Here is a 19,252-nt window from a genome sequence, read left to right as displayed (position 1 = left end):
CAATGAAAGTTATTTTTATTCTTTTACTTTTTCTTTTAATTTTCATTCTCTTTTATTCCATTTTTCATGTATACAAATGTGACTGGAAAAGATGCCACAGTCTTTCTGCTGTTCTACATAGACTATCATATTTCTTCAGACTCTGAAAGATTTAGCTGCTTTTCAGGTCAATGGAAACCTATTCAAAGTTCCTTTCAAATTCTCAATTATGTAACAACCTGAGTGTGAAATTTTGGCATTTCTAAAGGTGTCAGACAGCTGAGCTAGAATTAATACACATTTCCAGGAAAGGGAGAAATATAATAGTGAACAGAGAGTTACTCCATCATTTTCTCTCCAGTCTTTAAAAAAAAAAGGCAACTGAAGATTTTCGCTTTTTAAATATTCCTTTATGGTAGTTGCAGAAGGGGGAGTATTGTTCTTTTAGCTAGTGTATTTAATCGCCAGGCCCCTTTTTAGTGGTTGACAGAATGGTGACATTGAGCACACAGTTAAATTATTTGGAGATCATTGAAATCATGCAATAAAATTTCAATTTAATGAGAAATAGTAACTCATTTCAAACTGCTGGTAAAAACTAAATGATATTATCACAATGTATAATAAAATATGACAATTTTTATTTTTTAAAACACTAAAAATGGACAGAAAATTGTCATGATGAGAGCCTTGTATCTAGGTCATCACATATGCCAATGCTGTTATTTTAAAACAGATAAACACCAAAACTTAAACTAAATTATCTTAAAGATATATTTTAAATTATATAAATTCTCTATAATTTCAGTATGTATTAATACAATATTTTGATATTGCTACTTTGTAGGGACTTTTTTCATTAACAATTTTTTTTTAAATTCTCTGCTTACAAGACTAGTGAATGATTAAAACCACCAATTCCAACACTGCATACACAGATTCTTTTGTAAATATGTTGTTATGTGGCATTTTCTTTACTCTCCTCTCTCCCTAAACTTAAGTCTGGGCATAGTTTTCTATGGCTGAGACATTCCTTCTCTGGCATAACCTTCTATCACAGAACTCTTAACTGAATTAAAATGGGAAAAATTGATACTTATTTCTTATTAGCTCTATGCTATCTACTCCCTCTATTGTATTTTAAGACAGATCTATAACTTTACATTAGTTTGAGCCTTGTATATCAATATGTTTGCGAATCTCATGATTGATGTGTGCTGCCTTGCTTTCAGATGTTTTGTGCTCTTTCATTTCTTTTTTTTTTATATTTTATAGCATATACTCCCTAGTATTTAAGGACTAGAATTTAAAGATTCAGAAAAAAAAAAACCCTGTCAATTCAAATTATACATCTCTCTCATGCATACATATGTATATTTTACCTATATTATTATAAATTTCATTTGTTATTACTCCTCTAAAAATGTATACATAAAGTCAAACATAATCAACACACAACTTTGGGATTTATGGAGCTTGAATTCCAAGTATACCCTGGCCATTAAGACGAGTATAATATTTGTTGTATCATTGTTTCTTTGTGTGGTTGACTTAATACTAAATGAATATAGTCACCCAACTGAACTTTGGAGAATGTCATCTAGAATAGTTACCTAGTGATTCAAAGCTGGTCAAAAAATACAAAGCAGTTTAGAAATTCTAATAATGACTAATGAAAAGGCTTTATCCAGACATGTTGTTTTATCCTGGTCACCAGAAAAGAATGCTTTCCAACCCTTTTCTCCATCCATAATGTTTGTACATCGGCTTCCGTAGCTTTCATCCCTTAAAGAAAACTCCAAATGTGTCTAAATATCTTGCACTGCTCTTTAATTCTAGATCCCACTTGATCAAAATAGCTCATATTAAAGGAAAAGAAGATGCAACCTTTTGTTGTCAGTTACTCTTCTGTACTTTCTCAGTGACAAGTCCGGATTGTTTAGACTGGGTGAAAACAAAATTATGAATAAAGACATGTGAGTTGAAAGTTTTTAAAACAAGATTTCAAATTGTTTATTAGTGTTTGATCTGAGATTTAATTTAAATGCAATCAAAGGAAAATTGCTAAATGCTATTAAATTATTGTTACTAATGAAGAGTGTGAGTGATCTTGCCAGTAAGTAGAATAATGAAACAGCAACATTTATATTTAGAAGGTTTTGTGGCACATACAACTTTTTTTCATAGGTCTTCTGTTTCTGGTACAGTGGTATCCTCTGTAGGCTCAGTTGTTATCACTATAGGAATATTCTCTGATATCCATCCCTTTGGAGTCCTATTAAAGGACCGTCTACCAGAAAGAGGATTGGCAAAAGCCATAAACCTGGGATCTGTTAGAAGTAGTAGCTCAAAATCTGGAACCTTGAATTTAACCATTTTTGATGCTTTTTCAAAACCTCCAAATGGGGTGGCAACTCTGTGAGAAGTGAAAAGAAAAAGAATATATTAATTAATTTTCAAATTCACTTGCCAGAGAATAGAAAATAATTTAATTCGTAATTCTATGGGAATATTTTTATATTCTTAATACAATTTTCAGTTTCTTATCTCTGAGGCAAGCATTTTTATTTTAGAACAATGTTTTTATGATAAAACATATTTGTTAATACATCAATATAAAGTCCCTTTGTATGTACTCTCAGTTTGGGACTAAACTAATCTATTCTATACTCTGAGCTCATTGAAAACATTTCTTGCCTTTGTGTCTTTGCTAACAATGTTTCCCTGCTTCAACATTTCCTCCCTGCCTTCTCTCCACATGTGTATATCTTATGGCCTTTAAGTTCCAACTTTCTCTCAATTATCCCAGCTGGCACACTGTTCGTTAGCCAAATTCCTATAGCATGCATTGTTTTGTGTCAGTCATTTGGTGCTTATGATATGGTACTTTGGCTTGTTAGCTTTTTTTTTTCCCCCCATAATACGATTCGGTCTGAGTTTGTTTTTTTATAATATGGGTTGGTATAATTTGTGAATTATAAGCTCTCTGAAGGCAAGAAGTGTGTCTTTCTCAAAAGAAAAAATCCTGTTTTTCTTTTGAATAAAGTCCAATTTATTTTGGCATTCAAGGCCCCACATAACATTCTAGCTTTCTTTGATTTAGCCATTAATTTATTTATTCATTCAGCAGCAGGCATTTCTAAGTGATAGGGATGTAACCGTGAACAGTGAGCTCAAAGTTCAAGCTCTCTTATTCTTTTTTTTTTTAAAAGAGTGAGAAAACATGCATGCGCAGGATGGGGGAGGAGCAGAAGGAGAGGGAGAGAATCTTAAGCAGACTCCACACTGACATGGGATTCCATCTCACCACCCTGAGATGACCTGAGCTGAAAATAATCAGACACCTAGCTGACCGAGCCACCAGGCACCCCAAGCTCTTATACTCTAATGAAAAAGACAGACAATTTTTATATATATATATATATATATATATATATATACATATATATATAGATAGAGAGAGAGAGAGAGAGAGAGAGAAAACATCTGATAGTAATGAGAGCTATGCAGGAAATTAAAATAGTGTAATTTACTAGGGCATAGATGAATAACTAGCTAGCTAGTTGGGGAAGACTTCTCTGAAGAGGTGACATTTAAACTGTCATCTGATGGTAAGAAGTAAGCCATGTTAGCATCTCAGGCATAGGGAGTAAGTAATGCAAAGAATCTAAGCTAGAGATATTGTTGATATGGTCAGGAAAAGAAAAAAGGCCTATGTTAGTAGACAAGTAGGTAAAAAGAGGACAGAGGTAGAAGAGGTAGAAGAGAGGACAGAGAGGTGGATTGTATGGGACTTTGTCCAAGTAAGGAATATGAATTTCATTCTAAGTGTGAAGGGCAACACTGTAAAATGTTAAGTAGGGGAGTAGTGTAATTTAATTAAATTTTTGTAAATGTTACTCTAACTGCTGTTGCTCTGTGAATAGATCGTAAGAGGACAAGAGTGGAAGGAGAGAAGATATTGTGGCAATTCAAGTGAGAAATGATGGTGGCTTGAATTTCAGGTATTTTCCATGAAGATGGAAGGAGGTGGATGGTTTCAGGATGGGTTTGGGGAGTAGAGTCAACAGGATTTTCTGATAAAATGGATAAAAATTGTTGAGAAAATGTAGAAATCAAGGATTCGTTGTATATACAGAGTTTTAGCAACTGGCTGGTGGAAGATATAGAAAGAACAGGTTTGGTGTATGGGTGGGAAATGATTTTGACATCCCAGTGGAAAGGTCAATCATGTCCGTTTGTCTTGTTCTCTTTTTATGTCCCTTTTGTTCCAGCCAAATTTAATGCACTGCTTACTCTTCTCCCTTATGCTCTCCTACTTTTAGTCATACTATTTTTTCTCTGTTAGAGTACTCTGACACTTATTACCACATTTCTATATCTCCTTTAGGTTATAACTTTTTCTAATTTGCACTTCCAAGTAAACTTTAACTTCTTTAAGTTCTAAGTTTGTTATTTAAGTAACATATGTAGCTTTCTTCTTGAAGCTTTCCTTGATCTCCCACAGGCAGAAGTAGCTCTTTCTCCTCTAAGTTTCCATGGATTCTGTTTTTACCTCCCCTGTAACACCATTTCCTGTTTTCCATTACATCCATTGATATATCTGCCTAATTTTTGTGCTAAACCATACTCCAAGAGGACAGGAATTCTCTCTGATATATCTCTGTAACTCATTACAATATACTTGTATAGTGCATTATATCTTGAAGATTCTCATAAAAATTTGAACAATGGAACCGGGAAGACTATCAGATTGTCTAATGTTGTGGAGATTATTTTAAAGCCTGGAAGAGATCTGATTTTCTTTGTAGCTCAGTCACTCTGTGATCTTTCTTGAATATCTTAATTTCTGTGTGACAATAGTGAGAGACCATGGAGTGTGATTTAGTAAGGAGACAGTGATTGATGGACTTTGAAATGTGGGATGGCTTTAACATGTGGAGCTGAAGTTTTACTGAATAAAAGAATAAATGAAAGGTAAAGATATAATGTGATAGAGAAGAGGGTGCTTGAAATGCTTCTGAAGGCAACACAGGTATTGGTAATGACAAACTTTAAGAAAAGCCAGGGGTAGCTGAGGTGGGATTCAGAAAGCAATCCTTAAAATGAGACAGTCAAAGACTTGAAAGGGTGGAGAGTTCAATAAATCATATGGATTGTGAAGCTACCAAGAAGTATGAGCAGAATAGTCCTGGGGAGGAAGACAGTGAGCTGGACACTAAAATCCTCAGTGAAGAGAACATCCATCGAGTGGATAGAGGATCTCAACAATGGCTGAACAGATGGTCCATGGTATAGAATCTCTGTCTTGTTTCCCATCATTTTCTTATCTTCCACTAATTTGCTCCTTTCTGATGAGCAGTATGTTTTATTTTCTGTTGCATCTGTTTTCAGGTTGACTGACCTGATGATATTTCCCCCAAATTGCTATGGTAGATATGGATAATAACAGGTCACTGATTGGTGCAGTAACCTCAGTCCAAGGTAGTACTTAGCAACGGTATCCATATAGATTTTCACATTCAGGGCCTAAAACAATATTCTGGAGGTAAAAGAGATCAGTTTAGAAAAGAACTCAAAGAATTTAGATTATCATTTCAGGTTCTTTATCATTATTAAGCTCCAGAAGGCATAGTAATGATTACAGCTATTATTTAGCAACTAGGTACTAATATATCAGACCCTTTTTTACATGGTTCTCAAACTCTATTGATAAAGGAGTCACATTGGGGTCTCGTTAAAGAGCAGACACTAATTCAATCAGTCTAGTGTGTGTCCTGAGACTCCACATTTCTAACCAATTCCCAGGTAATGCCAGTGCTACTGGCCTGTGGGTCAAACTTTGAAGACAAAGGCTTTGCCTGTTTGTTTGTTTGTTTTCATTAAGTATTCACAACCTTATAAATTGGTTCTACTTATATCCCTATTTAATAGATGACAGAAACACAGCTAAGTTGAATGACTTGCCCAAAGTCCCCCACCTATTAAGAGGTAGAACGAGGATTTAAACCCAGTCTCCCACGAGTCCTATTTTTCTAGTCACTACTCTATACCACACCCTCATGAGATAATTCTTGGGGTATATGGGGCCTTCTGAGATCATTTGCTAAGTAGAGCAGTGTGTTTAGGAATGTCACCCTGCTTGGGCTGTGTCTAAGTGATGTCAAGCCAGGTTGCTGTCCCATTCATGATGCAACTAGCTGATTCAATGTCTCACATTTTGTCATTTGATTTAGTGAATTGAAGAGTCTTTATGACTCAGAGTTGATTCAGTACATAAGTAATACTTATCCTTGGATGTGCAAGATGTCCAAGACAGTGTTTTATCATTTTAGAAGATGGCCATTGTAATCAATAGTTTGTTTATTTGTTGATTCAGTCATTTATTCATGCAACAAATTACTGATGGCTTATTATGTCTAAACACCTTACTATGTGCTCAGAATTCAAAGACGGAAAGATTGCAATAGATCTTATGGACAAGTAAAGAGTGAAACATGAAGATTAAAAAACATATCATTTAATAAGGTAGTTGCAAGAGTGTCCTGCATGCAGAGAAGCTTAGGGTAAAAAGCACCTTAGTCCACCTGATCGGTCAATAACCATTTCCTAAGCTTGGAGCCTTGGATTAAGACCAGCTGTGTAACTTGTAGGCCCCAAATGAAAACCTGGGGGTCTTGCTAAAAAATTGTTAAGAATTTCACATTAAAGACAACAAAGCATTGAAAAACCAATCATGACCCTTCAAAGCATGGGCACCCCATGCAATTGCACAGACCTCGCACCCACTCATGGGAGTTCAGGAATATATGGTTATCCATTGGATGCAAGATGCTGATTTACTTTTGGCCACAGCAGGTAGTTTGACATAAAGGAGGTGATTTTTTTATCCAACCTAGGATTGTGTTGATTAGGACCAGTATTTATTTTTATGAAAGCTAATCTATTATTTGTTCACCTTTATTCCAGTGGGATAGCCTGTAAGAATCCCAACTAAAAGCTTAGAATGTTTGGGCCTCTCCTCTTAGCAGACCCTATATTCCTATTTTTGGCCTTCCCAGATTCAAGATTATTGAAAAGTTTGCTTACTTTCTCTACTTACTAGCTGTGGCCAATAAATCAGCAAAATCCTTAACAGGGAAAAGTGGTACCAAATGTGAATTTACTTCTCTAAATTTACCTCATGTCTACATTGGCCCTTAAGTCTTTAATTCCTTGATAGGTTTTCAAACATTTTATAATAACTAGATTTTCTAGTTATTTTTTTGAAGTTGTTCTAATATAAACCAGTCTTCTGTAGCTAGAAACAGATTTCCATTTCCTACCCATGTAATTTTTTATAGGCTCATTTATTTAGCAAGCATTCAAGGCAAAGATATGGTTATACTGTTTAAATGTTTGTTAAGTAGGCTTTTAGAGCAATGTATGCAACAGACAAGGCCTCAAATTTTGTGTAGCCAGATACATCTACTTTAAGGCAAAAAGGCTCTTAAAGCTACCTGTTTAGGATTATCTATGTATCATATTTTGTTTCATCTGTTATTTAACAATAAAAAAGAATCTAAGAATATTGCAGCATTATTTACAATAGCCAAGATATGGAAGCAGCCCAAGTGTCCCTCAGTAGATGATTGGGTAAAGAAGATGTGGTATATATTCCACTAGAATATACACAACAGACTACTACTTAGCCGTAAAAAAAGGATGAGATCTTGTCATTTGCAACAACATGGGTGGACCTAAAGTGAATTTCACTTATATTTCATTTATGCTAAGTGAACTCAATCAGAGAAAAATACCATATGCTTCCACTTATATGTGGAACCTAAAAACAAAACAAAACAAATGAACAACAACAAAAAAGCAGAATCAGCCTTACAAATACAGAGAACAAACTGGTGGTTGCCAGGTAGGGAGGGGCGTTGGGAGCATGAGCCAAATGGATGAAGGAGTGCAGGAGATACAGCCTTCCAGTTATAGAACGAATGTCATGTGACTAAAAGTACAGCATAAGGAATATAGTCAATAGTGTTATAATAGCACTGTATGGTGATAGATGGTAGCTACACTTGTGGTGAGCACAGCAGAAGCACTGTGTTGTACACCCAGAACTCATATAATATCATGTGTCAACCATACTCAAATTTTCTTTAAAATTTGATCAGTCCTTATTTATTGTCTTATAAAACCAGTGACAATGACTAAAATATTGGCATATCTGTATGAAAAGACATTTGTACACATTAAAATAATAATGAAATGTACATTGACTTATACTGAACTATGTTCATAAAAAAGAATCTAAGAATAGGCTGTAATATTAACATTAAGTTCTGGAGTTTTTATTTATATATTGATGTGTATATAAAAAGAAAATTTTTTCAAGGAAAGGAGAATTATTAACAGGTTAACTTCTCTTTTTCTCTCTCTCACTGAACTAGCACTCATTTGGTGTTTATACAAACAATAGGCATCTCTTTATAGCCAACCCAAATATCCCAGTGTGTTTGTAAAACTGGAAGCAAGCTGCTCAGCAGGCATGGGATAGGAAAGCCACAAGGTGCACAAGAAGTCACACAACATCTCTAAAGCACTAATCTCAGAAACAAGCCTCAAGTATTCCATTATTTTCCATTTTCCCTTAATGTCTTACTTTTTGTAATTTTCTACACTCTCATTGTGGGAGAAAGTTCTATCATTGATTACAGTGGCCATCCAGTCTCCTTTCCCAGACACTCCTCAATCCTTCCTTAAATTCTGTGGTATACCTCATTTACGCAGTAGATGTAGTACTAATGCTATTAGCGTTACCAATTAGTAACAGTATTAGGAGCAATCCTAGTAGCTCTATTACTAATAAGAGGCATAATATTAATACCACTACAATAGTAGGATGTGAAAACTAACATTCTAATAGTGTAATAGTTTTAAAAGTACTAAAGAATATCACTATTTAAATGCAGACTTTGTGGTATTCTTTTGTGAATCAAAGACTTACTCCTTAATTTATTAATGTTCAAGTGAATAGTCATTAAGCAGCCTATAAATTAAGAATACTTTTCTGTGGGTGCAAAACAGCATACTGGAGATACTTCTATTTATTTATTTATTTATTTGAGAGGGGGTATGTATGTGAGCAAGGGTGGTAGAGAGGGACAGGAAGGTGCAGAGGGAAAGAGAGAGAGAGAGAGGGAGAATCTTAAGCAGGCTCCATGCTCAGCACCAGCCTGACATGGGGCTTGATCTCACCACCCTGAGATCATGCCCTGAGCTGAAGTCAAGGGTTGGACATTCAACAGTCTGAGTCACCAAGGCACCCCCATCACACTAAAAATACTTTACTGTAAAAATGAAAACCAAATGATCAAAGAATGGACTAGGAGACCATTAAAATATATATCTAAAATACCCATTAATTATTAATTATTATGAATTATTAAAATTGGATAATAGGGAGAACTAGATATCTATTGTGAATACTATCATGCAGATATTTGGCAATATTTTTAGTAGCATAAATTTTGGTGATACATATACTGGAGTCTTGGGCCATAATTCCTTAAATTAACTTTAATCTGGTTTAAAAAACATAAGTTGGAGCCTAGAGTTACACAGCAACTCTCATAGTCATATATGTAAATTATTTCTGAAATTCTTGAAAAGCACTCTCATTTGAATCAACACATAAAAGCTAATATCAACCTTTGAGAAATTATTATTAATTTTTTAAAAAACTTCTTAATAAAACTTTTTAATAAAAATGTTTTAAAAAACATTTAATAATGTGGGAAATAATCTTGATATTTTAACAGTGATGGGTTCTGAAACATTTCCTTCATTTTTGTACTAAAAAAACCCCAAGTCTTGCCATATTGTAAATATGTAATATTGTAAAAATAGGTCCTTGCCTAGGCTTAGGAGTTATCCTGTATGACTATTTTGAATCTATTATTAAAATTTATTTTTCTTCCAGAGAATTCAGTTCTCCATACTATGATATAAAACCCTCGGTATTAGATGCCAACAGTATCACCCAGGATAATTGGATTACCTGTTAAAGCTTCTGTAATCAGGCAGTTCTACCTTTCCTTCAGGCTTGAAAAATTTAGGGTATAAAGCCTCTAAAAGCTCCGGATCACCACTAATGGCCTGTTCCCAGGGAGACTGATAGTACTTAGGGACAGCTGTGGTGTTGAACTTTTCAGGAGGAATTTCCTTCAGTGGTCCAGAATATCCTTTGGAAAAATATAGCAAGAATAAATAAATACAGAGCGCCTAGGAGTTACTGAACTCCACCTAACATTTTACCATGTTTAATTTTTCAAGTGGGGGTGAACTTATGAAGAATGCATCCTTTTTATGCTCTCTTAGAAAAGAGTAGCCTGAAACTGTAAGACATTTTTAACCCCTTTAAACTTAAGGAATTTCAAAAGAAACCACTTTTCCTTATGTTTAATTATACCAAATCATACAAGTATTTCTTCCTTGATTATCCTAGTATGTATTTGTTCAGTGCAACTATTCATTTAATTGTAAAAAATTGTTTCCCTTACATTAATTTTTTTTAAAGATTTTATTTATTTATTTGACAGACAGGATCACAAGTAGGCAGAGAGGCAGGCAGAGAGAGAGGAGGAAGCAGGCTCCCTGCTGAGCAGAGAGCCCGATGCAGGGCTCCATCCCAGGACCCTGGGATCATGACCTGAGCTGAAGGCAGAGGCTTTAACCCACTGAGCCACCCAGGCACACCGCCCTTACATTAATTTATAGTAGGCTTTAGATATCAGAGTGTATGAATTAACTTAAAAATATATATTGAGTGTCTACTGTGGTCTAGGTGCTGGGGAAGGATCAGGGAAGACAAAATCTCCCTCCTCTGGGGGCTGATCTGGTAGAGGTAATTTTTAGGTCTTGTCTATCTTAAATTGTTAAGTGATCTGCAAACCATTTAAACTTCAAAATGGTGAAATAACTTGTTTCCATTGCTTTAATCAGGCCCCAATCTTATTCTCCGGTGTGCCCATCCCATGCTTACTTTGTTCCTAAAGATTTCTTACCTAACTTTTCTGCTTGGTCTCACCTCCTCCACTTCTTCTGGGAGCTGGAAATTTTTTGTAAGTGCCATTTAAAAATCACACAAATTTCTGGCATCAACTTTAAAGCGCTTTCACCTGCATCAAAGTGACATTCTTCAAGTACTCAAAGGCAGCTGGGTATTCTCCAACTACACCACCGTACAACCTTATTGTGTCCTTTGCCTAATTCTTTTTTCCACGACGTCAAAACCCTTTACCATTTGTTCACTCTTACTTTTAGGTTTTTCTGAGGCTCTTTCTCTTCTCTAAAATGTTTTCTGCTTTCTCCTGTACAATCATGTCTATCCTTTCTTTACACTGAAGAGTTTATCTCTTCCAAAATATCTTGCTGATAATGCCACCTCTAGGCAGTTACTTGTTTGCAGTAATTTAATTTTTCTTTTGGTTACCTCCAGTATCTCACGGTGGTCTCTTTTGATGCTTGCCACTTAGCTACTCAAAGCTCTTTTCTTATACTATACATTCTCCCCAGAAAATTCCATTTATATTCCTGGTTACAATTGTGACCTACATATTGATGATTCTTTTTTTTTTTTTTTTTTTAAATCTCCAGGCTCTTCTGTTCAGCCTCCCATTATATTTGTCCAAACGAATATCCCCTGACATCCTTAATAATCTGTCTTGACCTATATGTAGCCATTTTCTACTTAGTTCTTCCTTTATATTAGTTCTTAGTTCTTCCTTTATATTAGTTATCCTTGATGAATACCAACACTACCCTCAGATGCCCAAGATAGAAGCATTATCCTAAACTTCCTCTCTTTCCCACAGCAGATCACCAAGTACAGCTGTACTTCTTAAGAATTCTCAACTTCATTTCTGAGTCACTTTGGGCTACATGGGTTCTTCCTTCCAGAGATTTGGCTTTAGTAAGTCTCAAGTATGGCTTATAGATCTTAAGCAAGGGATTTGCAAACAGAACACAGGGAAAACTTGCTCTGGAAAATTCCTTCTTCTTTCTTCATTTCCTTTACTACTGCCTTGGTTCAGGCCTTGACCACCCCTTGCCTGGGCTTTCACGATAGTCTTCATACTCATCCTTTAGTTTCCAACTCCTCCCCAGACTCTCCACAGTGCTGCCTGAGTGACCTTTCCAACTGGAAAACTGGATCATGTCACTGACCTCCCTTTCCCAGGGTGCTATGATGGCTACCCATGACAAAGACCTAGATTACTCAGCACAGCCTCAGCTCCTGCCATTCTCCTCTCCCACTTTTATGCTCCAGAACTTGGATCTGCTTGACACATATTGTGTCCCCTTATGGTTCTCTACTTGCTTCATTAGTTCCCTGTGCCTGGAATGCTCTTTCTAATTCTTGCTACCTGCAAATTCTTACCTTAAGCCTTAGCTTGAGGTTACCTCTTCTATTGAACCTTTCCTATCTCCCCCAGAAAAGCAGAGTTACTTTTCTTGTGCTTTCCATTTGTACGGTATACAGAACTCCATTATCATAACTAGCACATTTTATTTCCCATTCCTTTCCTAGAAGTGATCAGATATCAACCATCTAGAAACTGGACATTTTAGAATTTTATATTTTAAAAAAATTCCTTGAAATCCCACTACCCTAATACAATTATTTTACCTTTGTGTATTTTTTCTCAGTTTCCCATAAACATAATGATCCCATAACTGTAATTCTAGTAAACCTTCTATCTAGTATTTTTTATTCCTAACCAAGTTTGCTTAGAATATTTTCATGTTTATAATCACTTTCATAAGAGTTTCATAATAACCTACTACACTGAAAGATGATAAGGGGTCTAATCTTTTCACATTTTTAAAATATTCCTGGTTTTCTAATTTCTTTTTATAGATAGAATTAACTAATAACTTTTTTGATATGCTGAATTATGTACAGGAAAGAATGTAATATGTTTAAGTTCTCAGATATATTACATTACAACAATACTACATGATAATATAAATACTGTCCTTAACATAACTGATTTAAATTCAAAGAACTTAATTCCTGCAATATTATGGCATCATAATACTCTTATTGATTCATGTTTGAAGAAACTTTTCAAAAAGCTTTTGGATACATAGTATGTTAACCAAGGATAATTCTTGCTAAATTAGGATAAGCTTAAGTTTGCTTCTTCAGTTTGCTATACTTTTAAACTTATCAACCAAGAAGGAAGAGTCCATTGCTCTGTTTCAGGATAAACTACCTGATAACCTCCACACTCCCCCTTTTCTTAGTCTATGTTACATAGACATTTCCTAATATTTAATAACTGGATATTTAGATTTAAAGAACTATATGAGTTTATACTTTTAAATGTTCTACTTATATATGTATAAATATTTACACATATGTGTGTGTATATATTCCTGACAGTAAATAAAATGCCAAAGATATTAAATTATATATGCAGAGAGAAAGTGAGACAACAAATGTAACATGAACTTTTGTACTGTCTCAAGGGTGAATTCCTTGAGGGTAGAGATGAATTTTTTTTATTCCTTTTGCCATGATATGGTTTACAATGATGACTATATAACAAAAGTTCTAACACAGTGTTGAGAGTACCAGACTGAACCAACACAAACATTTCTGTATGTCTTCTCTTTACTATTTAAGAAAACAAACAAAAAACACTCTAAACATTAGAAATCAGAAGGTTGTCAAATAGTGGTGGGAGCTAAAAGGATGTGTGTGTGTTCTTTTCTGTTTTAAGGATATAAAGTTGATAGGGAAAGAATTAACTTTAGCTAAATACAGTAGTATCCCTCTTATCCGTGGTTTTACTTTCTGCAGTTTCAGTTAAAGGCAGTTATCCTGGTTCCGTCCGGTCCTGTCCCAAAGCAGCTGCTCTTTCTTCTGACTCACGGTCAGAGTCAATAATAGCCTAACGCTATGTCGCAGTGCCTACATCATTCGCTTCACTTCATCTCACCACACCAGCATTTCGTCATCTCACATCATCACAAGAAAGGTGAGTATAGTACAATAAGATTTTGAAAGAGAGAGAGAGACCACATTCACATAAGTTTTACTACAGTGTATTGTTATAATTGTTCTATTTTGTTATTGTTGTTAACCTCTTACTGTCCCTAATTTATAAATGCAACCTTATTTTAAGTATGTATGTATGGAAAAAACCTTGTATATATAGGATTTGATACTACCCACAGTTTCAGGAAGCCACTGGGGTCTTGGGTGTATGCCCTGTGGATAAGGAGGACTACTGTACTTTATTATATGGTTGGGATTATACTTATCACACTTAATTCTCAGAACCCTGTGCAGTGAGATTTGTTTTGCTTATTTTACTGATGAGGCAATGGAGACTCAACGAGAGTTACTTTCTTTCCCAACACAGTAGTAAAATGTGCAGGGATGGTTGGAGCCAGAAGGTTAAACCCAGGTCTGTCTGATCCTTAGGCTTGTTTTTCTCCTGTGTGCTTAACACTGTATATGTAGAATCTGTTACCTGCTTTTCTGCCACCAAAAAAAAAAAAAAAAAAAAAAAAAAAAAGGCTACTTTAAAGCCATTTGACAACTTTATTATGATGCTTCACTTAAGAGTTCTACGCATTCTAAGTGCATTCTACGCATTCTAATTGCATTCTACGCATTCTAAGACATTCTAAGTCTAAGTCTCCTTCAGGGCTATTTTGTCTATCAGTGCTTTTTCTCATGGTGTTCAGTAAGAATGTCCTAATAAATCTAAGCACATCAATGACTGAGTTAATTTATTTTTAAGTAAGATTCAATATGGTACAGTTGCTTTACTTACATATTTTCAAAAACTGGCTATTTGAGAAGAACTCGAATTGCTTTTGCTAAATTTATTGCTTATTTTACAAAACTATGACATAGATATTGCTAATTTCAAGTCTTTAAAAAATCTACTTTGTACAGTACTCTTGAGGGAATACTTGAAGATACTTGCTGTCATTTATTTTTTTTAAGACTTTATTTATTTGACAGAGAGAGATCACAAGTAGACAGAGAGGCAGGCAGAGAGAGAGAGGGGGAAGCAGGCTCCCTGCCGAGCAGAGAGCCCGATGTGGGGCTCGATCCCAGGACCCTGGGGATCATAACCTGAGTTGAAGGCAGAGGCTTTAACCCACTGAGCCACCCAGGTGCCCAGTTGCTGTCATTTATTTTGAAACGGTGTTGTCTAAGTAGGTAATTCTTGTGACATTTAATATTTCAAAATCTAACAATATTTCTGAGTAACATATACTCATTAGATAAGGATTTATTTCCCTTTTAAGATAATAAACAAATAGGCAATCTTGAAGAATTGCATTTAACGTCCTTTAAGGAAGCAGAGAATAATGATAGTAATCTCCACAAGGTCAATTTCACAAGGCATCTGTAAATTTGGTAACTGGATTTAATTCTTGATCAATCAATGAGTTTATAACCATTTGTGACCTCAGTTTCTTAATTTGTAAAATGAGGACTGTAATAAATATATCAGAGTTATTTTGAAATTAAAGAAGACAAGATTAGCACTTCATAAATTATAGTCCTATACAAATAGAATGTCAATGTAATTATAAGTGACTCAATTTTTAATGTAACAAATATAAAGAACCATCTGAAAGAACATAGTAGATGTTTAACATGACTCCTTAGATCTGAATCTTTATATTTATCTTGAACTTAACCACAAAATAGACATGTAATGAGTAAAGCCGTGTCATTTAGATACCATTTACTAAAGCATCCAGATGACCTGAGTCATAGATTTAAGTGCAGAGCAATTTCATCCTGTTTATTTTACTTATTGTTTATTTATTGTTTCTAAGGGAATAGTTACCTGGTGCAATGTTTTCTGGATTGGGGGGACTTCGTGGATCCGGAGTGTTGGGAGGGGTAAATGGGGCTTGTTGTGAGCCACCTTCCAAGTTGCTTCCATCCAGTTTCCCATTCTGCATGGCAATGTTGTGCTGTATGTGATCAAAAATAAACTCTGCTGAAAACTCAAAAATACTAGACACACTAACATGGAGACACCATATGTGCAAAACTCCACTGGTATATTTAAAATTTAAGTACGGCGCCACTGCCTTGTTTCTTGGGGTCTCAATAGCTTATATGTAATTGGAGCTATTGAATGAGAACTTTTACTGATACTAACTTAAGATATGTTTTATGAGGGCGCCTGGGTGGCTCAGTGGGTTGAGCCGCTGCCTTCGGCTCAGGTCATGATCTCAGGGTCCTGGGATCGAGTCCCGCATCGGGCTCTCTGCTCAGCGGGGAGCCTGCTTCCCTCTCTCTCTCTGCCTGCCTCTCTGTCTACTTGTGATCTCTGTCTGTCAAATAAATAAATAAAATCTTTAAAAAAAAAAAAGATATGTTTTATGATAACATTCCAGTTAACAATAATTAATTGAACCTTACTATGTGCCAGGCAGTATCTAGGGCTTTGTATCAATTAATTAATGTACTATTCACAAAGTCCCCATAAAGGTGAATCTATTTAATTTTTAAGTCTTTAATAATCTAGTATTATAGAGCATACTGGCCAAACATTTGGCTTAGTCATTGTTACATTACTATCTCTATTTATAGTGTTTATATTTAATTTTAATTTAAAATTTAATCTGAAATTTGAACACCAGCTGTATAAAAAAATATACTTGAAGCTGCATAGATCTGTAAAAAGGAAGAATTTGGGATTTCTAGGAAACAAAATGCTTAAAAGAAATGTTTGTCTTTTAAGTTTTAGGTGAATTTGTTTTATGATTATAATTTAGGATTTATTCTATGACATTAATATAGCACTTCTAAAAACAGTCAATCTTCATTTTAACAGAGAAAAAAGACATTTTAATAGGTAATGTTCTTAGAAGCATGACTAGGCCTTATCTCTATAATAAAGAATTGTTTTAATTTTATCTGAGAAATATTTATGTTTTATTTTATTTTTTAAAAGATTTTATTTACTTGACACAGAGAAAGAGAGAGAAAGAAAAAGAGCACAAGCAGGGGAAGCAGCAGGCAGAGGGAGAGGGGGGGAAGTAGACTCCCTGCTGAGTAGAGAGCCCTACAGTGGGGCTCCATCCCAGGACCCTGGGATCAGGACCTGAGCCAAAGGCTTAACCAAATGAGCCACCCAGACATCCCAAAATATGTGTTTTAGAAAAAAAGCCAACTGGGGTGCCTGGGTGGCTCATCATTAAGGGTCTGCCTTTAGCTCAGGTCATGATCCTAAGGTCTTGGGATTGAGCCCCGCATCAGGCTCCCTGCTCTGCGGGAAGCCTGCTTCTCCCTCTTCCAGCCCCCTGCTTGTGTTCCCTCTCTCACTGTGTCTCTCTCTGTCAAATAAATAAAATCTTAAAAAAAAAAAAAGCCAGTCTATCTAAGAAGTATATAAAGTCAATTTTTTTAACCCTAAAAAGAAAAACTTAGTGAAGAGAACAGCAAATAAAAACCAACTTTGACTTTTCTCTGTGTGACATAAGCAAAAAATAATTGGAAATGCTTTATCACTTCTGCATTCATTTATAATGATAGTTGAAAAATAATTTTGTATTTAATACCAAAATAATCTTCACCCTCATTTTCAGGCTTAACCCAACCAACAGCCCCTTGCCAGGTGATTTTTACAAAATTCACCTTATTCTCTGCAGCACCATGGGTAAAGCTGCTGTGGAAATGAATAGGGCACATGTAAGCAATGGTGAGTTGGCTTGTGGAAAGGTGCAAAGACATGAGAGATAATGTTTGTTAGGTGAGCACAGGGTTTGATTACTAGGCAGAAGAGTTGATATTTTATTCCATAGACAATAAAGAATAATTTCTAAAGACTGGTGTAATGCTGTACTCAGAAATATTAGTATTTAGCATTTTGAATGTAGTTATTATCTTAAGTGTTAGATTTATTTGACCAGATTAGTATGTTTTCTCACTCTGAACTTATACCACTTCTTAAAATGTTAATTATAAACAAAAAGCCAGTTGAGATAAATATAGGACTATCATGCATTTAGGATTCTTTTCCTAAGTTCCGTGAAATGCATTTCAACTAAACTTACAAATCATTCCATCTATGGTATTTTAAGAATTGTAATACTGACTTTCATTAGAGACTTTTTCCTGGGGATTAGTGAACAGGACAATCAACTGTTTCTAGCTAGTCATTAATTATCAGGAGACACCCAGTATTTCTATTGTCATTGTTAAGTATACAAACAAAGCCTAATAATAGTTGGGTAGCAACTTACTTTAGTTATGACAAGCCTTAAATTATAGAGTTCCATCATATGTGATTCCCTTCATGAAAAGTTGAAGAGGTAAATGAAAATGTGTTTCTTTTTATTTCAATTAAGTTGACCCTAAACAAAATAAAACTAATGCAGCATCTTATAGGTTATAAACATAGAAGTTATAGATAAGGTCTATTACATGATTTCTGTTGAAATATCAATAGAAATAAAAGGATTTTTTAAAAAAAAACCTGTTCTATAATTTGTACTAAATACATAGAGGTTATTTTTTGCACCAAATAAATATATTTTGAGAATCTCAGTATATTTAGTTTAGTCTTATTTTGGAATTACTTTTTATAGTATACTTCCTCTTTCCCCAGTATTATATAAGATCTCAACAGATTTCAAAAAGTCCATGATTACCAAATATGTATGTAATCTTTACTATAAAATGTAGATTGTTTTCCTCAATATCATTTTATAGTGATTTGTAGAAGATAATTTTAATTATCATGAATCATTCTTCTATTTTATTTTTCCTTAAATGCTCATTTTCTTCATCCATTTTATTTTTTTGTCTATTGGTGCAAGAATTTCATGAGTTGGGGTACCTGTGTGGCTCAGTTAAGTGTCCAACTCTTGATCTCAGTCCAGGTCTTGATCTCAGGGTCACGAGTTAAAGCCCTACATTAGGTTCCACATTGGGCATGGAGACTATTTAAAAAAAGGGGGGGGGCCCTGGGTGGTTCAGTGGGTTAAGCCTCTGCCTTCGGCCTAGGTCATGATCTCAGGGTATTGGGATGGAGCCCCGAATCGGGCTCTCTGCTTGGCAGGGAGTCTGCTTCTCTCTCTCTCTCTCTCTGCCTGCCTCTCTGCCTACTAGTGATCTCTCTGTCAAATAAATAAATAAAATCTTTAAAAAAAAAGGAATTTGATCAGTCATGAACTAAGGGTTCAAAATTGGCTTGTGTAGAAAGCAGTGGATCTTCATTTCTTGTTA

The 19,252-nt window shown here is 35.0% G+C and overlaps 1 protein-coding gene across 2 annotated transcripts in view; it reads right to left on the bottom strand.

The window, feature by feature from the left end:
• Nucleotides 1–514: 514 nt before the first annotated feature.
• The window catches only part of MYOZ2 (myozenin 2), a 38,765-nt gene continuing 20,027 nt past the window's right edge, over nucleotides 515–19,252 (bottom strand). For both annotated transcript variants that reach the window (XM_047718331.1, XM_047718332.1), the window contains exons 4-6: nucleotides 15,858–15,987; nucleotides 10,031–10,214; nucleotides 515–2,395 (exon numbers count right to left, since the gene is read on the bottom strand). In XM_047718331.1, the coding sequence (XP_047574287.1) occupies nucleotides 2,161–2,395; nucleotides 10,031–10,214; nucleotides 15,858–15,987 (549 nt within the window). In that variant the 3' untranslated portion in view covers nucleotides 515–2,160. The remainder of the gene's footprint in view (nucleotides 2,396–10,030; nucleotides 10,215–15,857; nucleotides 15,988–19,252) is intronic.

The sequence above is a fragment of the Lutra lutra genome, chromosome 2 (assembly GCF_902655055.1).
Source record: "Lutra lutra chromosome 2, mLutLut1.2, whole genome shotgun sequence".
Lineage (NCBI taxonomy): Eukaryota > Metazoa > Chordata > Mammalia > Carnivora > Mustelidae > Lutra > Lutra lutra.
The sequence above is the reverse complement of the archived record's forward strand: the minus strand, read 5'-3'. Positions and strand labels throughout refer to the sequence as shown.